The 7,832-nt window shown below is 42.7% G+C and overlaps 1 protein-coding gene across 1 annotated transcript in view; it reads left to right on the forward strand.

The window, feature by feature from the left end:
- P3H2 (prolyl 3-hydroxylase 2) overlaps positions 1 to 7,173 on the forward strand; it is a 160,720-nt gene extending 153,547 nt beyond the window's left edge. The window contains 2 exon segments of the mRNA XM_014452216.2: positions 977 to 1,117; positions 6,177 to 7,173. Coding sequence (XP_014307702.1) covers positions 977 to 1,117; positions 6,177 to 6,269 — 234 coding nt within the window. The 3' untranslated portion in view covers positions 6,270 to 7,173.
- Positions 7,174 to 7,832: the final 659 nt, after the last annotated feature.

Here is a 7,832-nt window from a genome sequence, read left to right on the forward strand (position 1 = left end):
AGAGTATTTTAAAAAGTTGATGCTGAGACTCACGGAATCACACAGAAGTGACGGCAACCTTGTGTGTTGAGTGAGCCTGACCAGTGCTAGGGAATGAGCAGCCAGAAAACTTGAAACCCGGTCTTAACACCATCCTATGCAATATGCATTGGGTAGTATTTATTTTGCTGGTTTTATGTGGAAATGTACAATAAATTTCTTCTTCAGAAAAATGAAATCAGATAGATACTGAGGGTACCAGTAACTACTAAACTCTCTAGATTGCCATCAGAAAAGTTATCTTGGTAAAGCTATTTAACATAAGCAACTTTCCCTAGCAAAGACAAATCACCCCTCATTATTAAGAAGAGTAACTGGGCCCTACCTGATTTGCCTCAGTGGATAGAGCATCAGCCTGTGGATCAAAAGGTCCTGGGTTTGATTGGGGTCAAGGGCCAGTACCTAGGTTGTGGGCTTGATCCCTGGTGAGAGGTGTGCAGGAGGCAGCTGATCAATGATTCTCTCTCATCATTGATGTTTCTATCTCTTTCTCCCTCTCCCTTCCTCTCTGAAATCAATAAAAATATATTTAAAACTTTTTTAAAAAGAAGACTGGAAAATGACTCCTTTTCTCTGCTCTTCCCTTGAACACACACACACACACACACACACACACTCTCTCTCCCCTCGGTCTCAGACATTTTAAAAATTTTTTGACAGTATTACGGATGTCCCCCTTTGTCCTCCTCTACCCAACCCCTGCCCCTACCTGAGGCCTTCACCTGAATACTTTTATTTTCTGAATTAGTGTTATTTTGACCTACCTTTGTTTTACAGATGAGGCAATTGAAATAATCTGTGTCTTTTCAACGTCAGGGTTCCATTATTCTTTGACTCAACACTTGACCCAAATACTCCCATAGAAGGATAAAGAACAGGGGTTGTAGAGATGTTTGTGACACAGGAATTGAGAGTCTGATTTTCACTTTTTTCCCAGGCTTCTATCAAACCAAAGTGTGGACGGATGATCAGCTTCTCATCTGGAGGGGAGAACCCGCACGGGGTGAAGGCAGTCACCAAGGGCCAGAGGTGTGCTGTGGCTCTGTGGTTTACCTTGGACCCAATTTATAGAGAATTGGTGAGTGTCCCACCCAGAAAGCTAGTTAGATGCCTCGTAGACCTGCTTCATAAACTGATTTATCTGAAAAGTCCTTTAAGCTCTTGAATAACCCCTCAAAAACCTTAGAGAACATGGGAAACAAACAAAAACCCTTTTATAGCTGTTACAGAATCCTTTCTCTCATGTTTCTAACACAGACCGTCTTTTATGCAAGAGCAAATTTTCCTGATCATCTAATATTTGTGGTGTGGGTGAGGGGGAAAGGAGAGAGAGGATGAAGGCAATTCTTTTTGTTGTTTTTTAAAATTATCTTTATTGTTGAAAGTATTACAGATGTCCGTCTTCCTCCCCATTGGCCTCTTCTAGCCCTCCCCCACCCCAGGCTTTCACCACACTATTGTCTGTGTCCATGGGTTATGCATAAATGCATATAAATTCTTTGGTTAATCTCTTCCTACCTACCCACCCACCCCTGCCTTCCCTCTGAGATTCATCAGATTGTTCTATGTATCTATGTCTCTGGATCTATTTTGTTCATCAGTTTATTTTGTTTATTGCATTCTACATGTGAATGAGATATGTGATACTTTTCTTCCTCTGACTAGCTTTTTTCACTTAGCATAATACTCTCCAGGTCCCTCCATGCTGTCTCAAAGGGTAAGAGATCTTTTTTTTACAGCTGCATAGTATTCCATGATGTAAATGAACCACAGCTTTTTATCCACTCATCTACTGATGGGCACTTGGGCTGTTTCCAGATCTTAGCTATTATAAATTGTGCTGCTATGAACATATGGGGGCATATATTCCTTCTGATGTTTCTTGTTTCTTAGTATATATTCCTAGAAGTGGCATCACTGAGTCAAATGGCAGTTGAGGAAAATCCATACTGTTTTCCATGGTGCCTGCGCCAGTCTACATTCCCCCCAGCAGTGTACTAAGGTTCCCTTTTCTCTAATTCTCACCAGTACTTTCATTTGTTGATTTGTTGATGGTAGCCATTCTGACAGGTGTGTGGTGATACCTCATTGTCGACGAAGGTAATTTTTAATCACATGCGTTCTAATAAGTGAATGTCTGCAGAAGTTGATATATCAATGATATTTGGCTGTCCTTAATTGGTCTTGAGCTTTATTTTAAAAAAACAACAACAACAACTGTAGCATCAGAAGAGAGGAACCGCTTTCTACTGGTTACTGGGAAGAATGATTCGTTTTCTCAACAAATCATTCAAAGAGCACTGACTAGTTTATGACACATGTAGAAGAGGTAAGGGAACCTGGAAGTTCAATGTTATTTATTATGATTAAATTAAATCCTAAATATTAAAATATTGTTCTTATTATATGGGAAGCAGCTGAGAACACTTAGCCTGGTTAAGAGACCATGATCTTATCCTGTGGATGCCCTTGGGCAGAGGTGATAGGGTCTATCTGTGAAGTTGCAGAGGAATAAAAGAAGACCAATGGGTCAAATTCCCTAGAAAAAAATTGGATTCAACATATTAGAAATAACTTATAAATCGTCACCACTGTTTGTTGAAATTGTCTGCTTTGGGTAGTGAGTTCCTTATCACAGGATGGCTCCAATCAAAGCCTTAGCAGCCGCTTGGCATGGATGCTGAAATTGAAATGGAAATTTCAACTGGACAGCTTCCAAGTCTTCTCTGGCCCCAACTGTAGATGAGTTCTATTCTTTAAAATGACATTCCACCTGCCCTACCTGGTTTGGCTCAGTGGATAGAGCATCAGCCTATGGACTGAAAGGTCCCAGGTTTGATTCCGGTTTGACCCCCAGTAGGGGGCATGCAGGAGATAGCCGATCAATGGTTCTTTCTTGTCATTGATGTTTCTCTCTTTCCCTCTCCCTTCCTCTCTGAAATCAAAACTATATTTAAAAATTAATTAAAAATAAATAAAATGACATTCCATCCAATTTTCCTCTTTAGATCCCTAAATTGAATACAATTTAATCAGAAACTGTTTAAAATTAACTAGGTTTCTCATATACTTTTTTGCCATCAAACCTAACTCCCCATATTTTAAGCATTCATTCATATTTAACAAATGTTTACAGAAGAGCTACTATTGTGCCTGAGAAGCTCTTCTAGGTAGGCCCTGGGGAGGGGTGGGGGGTGGGGGCAAAGGGGAACAAAACATACTACCTGACCAGGAGGGGCTTGGGGAGGTTGACAAGAAAGTAGAAAGTGAGAAGACAGCAGTATGAGTTGTAGGGGAATCAAGAAAGGCATATATAGCCTTCGCTGGTGTGGCTCAGTTGGTTGGGTGTTGCCCCATGCACCTAGAGGTTGCTGATTGATTTCCAGTCAGTGCACATGCCTGGGTAGGTTGCAGGCTCCATGCCCCTTGGTGGGGGACAGAGGGAAGTGCAGGAGGCCGCCTATTGATGTTCCTCTGTCATATCAGTTTCTCCCTCTCCTTCTCCCTTCTCTCTCTCTAAAATTCAATAAAATATTTTTTAAAGAAAAAGAAAAACATATAAAAGTTCAGAAAGAGAAAAATATGGTCCCAACTGAGGGAAAGGAGCACAGAGAGTTCTGAAAACGTCAAGGGACACTGAGCAATCTCCTTCATCTGTGATTAATTCCTTTCTTTCCTGTGCTTCTCCACCTCCAAATGCCAGCATGCTGCCACAGCACTCTGTACTAGGGAGCCTAGATAAGCGAGCCAGCAGTGAAGATAGCTTGTTGAAAAATTGCTTTACTGTTTCCTCTCTTTAGTGTTCAATTCAGCAAACAGTTCATCTGTTTTATTATTCAGTATCTCAACTCTCTCTTCCAAGATATTTTCTATCAAAATAAAAGTTTTAACACAAAATAGTTCCCTTTGCTCCTTCCTAACCAGTAACATCGGTGCTCCTCTGAAGGGCAAGTACTGGGAAATGTTTCCAGTCGCTGGACAATAGCGACATCTAGTGGCCACAGAAAAAAATGACCAGAGCCTCAAGCAATGTTCTACATTGGAATCAACTGGGGAACTTCACAAACTCCTGACATCAGGCTGCCCTCCTCAGAAATTCTGATTTAATTGGCATGGGGTGTGACCTGGGTATCGGAAGTTTTCAAAGCTGCTCAGGTAATTCTAATGTGCAGCAAAGTTTGAAAGTCCCTGAATTAGGCGCCTCTTCTCAGATTGAATCCCTGAGCAGACAAAGTCTATGAATAAATGACTGGAGCTGGCAACTCCCATGCTCGTTACAGGTTATTTTAAAGGTACTTAGTTCTTACTGAGTATCTCAGATCATAAACTCTTAAAGACGCCCAGTATTAGAGGCTTCAGTTTCTGTGTGTAGCGTCCCCGCTGTGGAACTTCTTTCCTTTCAGGATAGAGGATGCAGCAGTCTCCCGGGCAGTCTGGGGAGAAAGTTTGGTGTGTACATCTGTTGTTAAGAAGCAGGTTGTTCTTCCCATATTCACAAAATGGCATCCAGGCATTTTACTTAGGCATCATGACAGCAATTTAGATTTCTGTTATTTAGTGTAGTTGGGCCTTTTAGTTACCTTTATATCCGACGTCATTTTCAATTACAAGTTCTTGAATGAATGGGGCTTTGTTTTCAAGTTGCAAAGTAGTTACTTTCATGACATACAGTATAAGGCATTGTGCTAGGGACTATCTACAGGGGATACGAAATCGGTAAGACAGACAAAACTCCTATTTTCAAGGAGCTCAAGTCAAAGTGGACAGTGAATACAGGTGCCTGAGTAATTAAAACACAAGAAGCAGTTCGATAATAGTTATTAAGGGATATAAACAGGAAACCAGGAATGGCTTTATTGAGGAGATGACATTTGACATGAGTCTCAGAGGATGAGCACAGCTTCTTTAAGAAGAGATATTTTTTATAGAACTTTTACATTAATGTACCAGATAGAATGGAGGCCTTGCAAAGTGAAAATAGCTTCTCTGGGCACTGGAAATACAGCGGTGAGCAAAACGACAGGATTCTCTGCTTTCATGGAGCTTCCGTTCTAGTGGAAAAAGACAACAGATATGTAAAAGAATAAATAATTGAGAGATTTTCAGATAGTGAGAAATGTGTGGAAAAGAGAACTGGGGAATTCTTCTGAGAGTGATGGGTTCAGAGACCTTGAGGTGAGTTAGGAGGTTGGAGTGTAAGGTGAAGTGAGAGAGGACAGGTGAGCTGGAAAAGAAAGAATGATCTAAATCAAACAACTCCTTATAAGCACAGCAGGGAGATTGGACCTGGAACTTTAGGCACTGAGAGGCCATGCCAGGGCTGTGAGCAGTGAACAGGAAGATGACATGGTCATGAGTCAAGTGCATGGGTTCTGTTAGAAGCATGTGGGTATGGGGTGTGGAACAGATCAATTTGGAGGCTGCTGTAGCAATTGAGTTGAGAGATGATGAAAGCCTAAACCCTTGCTTTTCAAGCGGGAGCTGGTTTGCCTCCTGAGGCACATTTGACAATGTCCAGAAGCAATTCTGGTTGTCATGACTTGGGGAGAGCTGCTACTGGCCAGGGATGCTGCTAAACGCCCTACAACACACAGGACAGCCCTCACAGGAAAGAATGATCTGTTCCAAAATGTCAGTAGAGCTGAGGTTGAGAAACCTGGTCTAAGCAAAGGTAACAGTAATGTGCACTGAAAAGAAAGGGGTGGGCACAGGAGGTGGATGAGATCCAAGGATCCATGGCCAGGCTTTTAGGGCACATGGGTGAGCAGGAGAGAGGGGATTTGTGAGGAGGAATAGAGTAGTTCTGTGCAGAAGAAAACAGTGAATTCAGCTTGAAATACTGAACTGTAGAGCTGACCTGGAGATGTCTATAGGACCACAACATAGAAAAGGGAGTCAGCAGTTGAATATAGAAGACTTCTTGGCAAGAGAGAAATTTTGGAAAGTAGATTGACTAGGACACAGGGAGATCAGGAGAAGGCACCATTCATTGCAGGGATGAGATGAGGCTCAATCCTTAACTGGATTTAGCTTCCATTCCATGGACAGATGGATGCCTGGAAGTGTTGGGAAAGCATCTGCCACCAGGACTGACTATGATGCTTGTAACAAAAATGTGCAAATTGTCTTTTTTGCAGGAGCGGATAAAAGCCGACGAAGTGATCGCAATCCTGGATCAAGAACAACAAGGGAAACACGAACTGAACATCAACCCAAAAGATGAGCTATAAAAATGAGAAAGAGTGTTCTATCAGATATTTATTTAAATTGTTAATAATCTTATGAGAACCTTTTTATTTTTGTACAGAGCCATGGTATAAATTAACAGGTTAATACGAGTCATCAGATCTCCCTTCTGTTCCTAAGGATGTTTGCTTTGCCTCACTCAGTCTGTCTGTCTGTCTTGGTTTTTTCATCAGTTCATCTCTCAATGCCCAGTCATCTCCCCCCCACCCCCAACACACACACACATGCACTTCATTGGCTGCAGATACAAGAGCTAAAGCAGAAAGAGTAAGTCCTTTTGGGGTACACTGTGTGTGATGTAGTTCTAAAGCTAGTGTGTGTTGCCATCTCAGAAGGCCTTTCTGGCTCTGAGCCTCTCAGCCACCTCCTCTCATGGTGCTGATGGCCATGAGTTTGAGCCTGAGGTGCCTGGTGGTGGTGGCGTCTGCACTGCCTCACCTATCACTGGCCGAGGGTCCCCAGGCTCTGAGAGAGAACCACTCTGATAAGTACTGCGTGAGATGGAGGGGCCCAACCTTTCCAAGGCCTTGGTGGTATTTCCACCGAAGACAAACTTACACTGGAAGCTTCGATCCGTCCTCCACAGTGCTCCAGAAAGGACGCCCTGGGAGTTGTGTTCTTCTGGAGGTTGCTTAGGGGTTTGAAATAGAATGTATCTTCACCCCAGTGACTTTTAGAAGAAAATCTTGAACCCCATCTGATTCTGGGCATGTTGCCTGAGAGTGGAGTCCACGGGTGAGAAGGAGCATGTTGATCTTGAGAAAAATGGATTTCTAATTGATTCTAGTCTTCATCTGCATAGCATGGTGGTCCCTCCTCTTTGCTACTGTCCAGCATGTGGGCTTGTTCTTGTGACTGGTCGGTTTAATAAAGGGAGCCTTATTTTAATATCTGGCATTTGTTTTTCTTCTCCCAAATATTTGGTTTATCTTCAGGTAATGGTTTTGTGGTCCCACAGGAGCTTTGGAGATGACCCAGGGGCAACGTTGGGCAATGATTAGTTTTGCTGGCAGATGCTCTGTGGCTGCAAGAGCTGGGAGCACTGCTTTTGAAGAAACAGAAATGGGTAGCAAACAGAGGTGTTCATCCAGACAATGTCTGGTCCTTGGTGCCAATTCTGAGACATTATGTGGGATGGGGCTGGGGTGGTTCTAGCCAAGGGGAACCTGCTGCCCTAGACAGTGGGAGGTCACCTGCCTCTTTGATGGACAGTGCTAGAGGCCGTAGCCTTTCAGAAAAGCAGCAAATAAATTTTTTTTTCTAAAACTCACATTGACTTTCCACCATTTATGATCTGAGTGAGTGATAAGAACATTCATCCTTGAGACTGAACAAATGAGTCATTGTGATTTACGTGCTGTTTTCCACCCAACCTTCTAGTTGCATTTCCATCATGGGAGAGTGGAAAGAACATTAGATTATAATCACAGCGCGATCATACATGCCCTGCTGTGTGACCTGGAGCTACTCTCCTTCCCTTTCTGGGCTCCAGTTTTCTTCTCTGTAAGTGACATAATTGGCTGTACTTGTTTCCAGAAGCCTGGCTC

The sequence above is a fragment of the Myotis lucifugus genome, unplaced genomic scaffold (genome assembly GCF_000147115.1).
Source record: "Myotis lucifugus unplaced genomic scaffold, Myoluc2.0 scaffold_14, whole genome shotgun sequence".
Lineage (NCBI taxonomy): Eukaryota > Metazoa > Chordata > Mammalia > Chiroptera > Vespertilionidae > Myotis > Myotis lucifugus.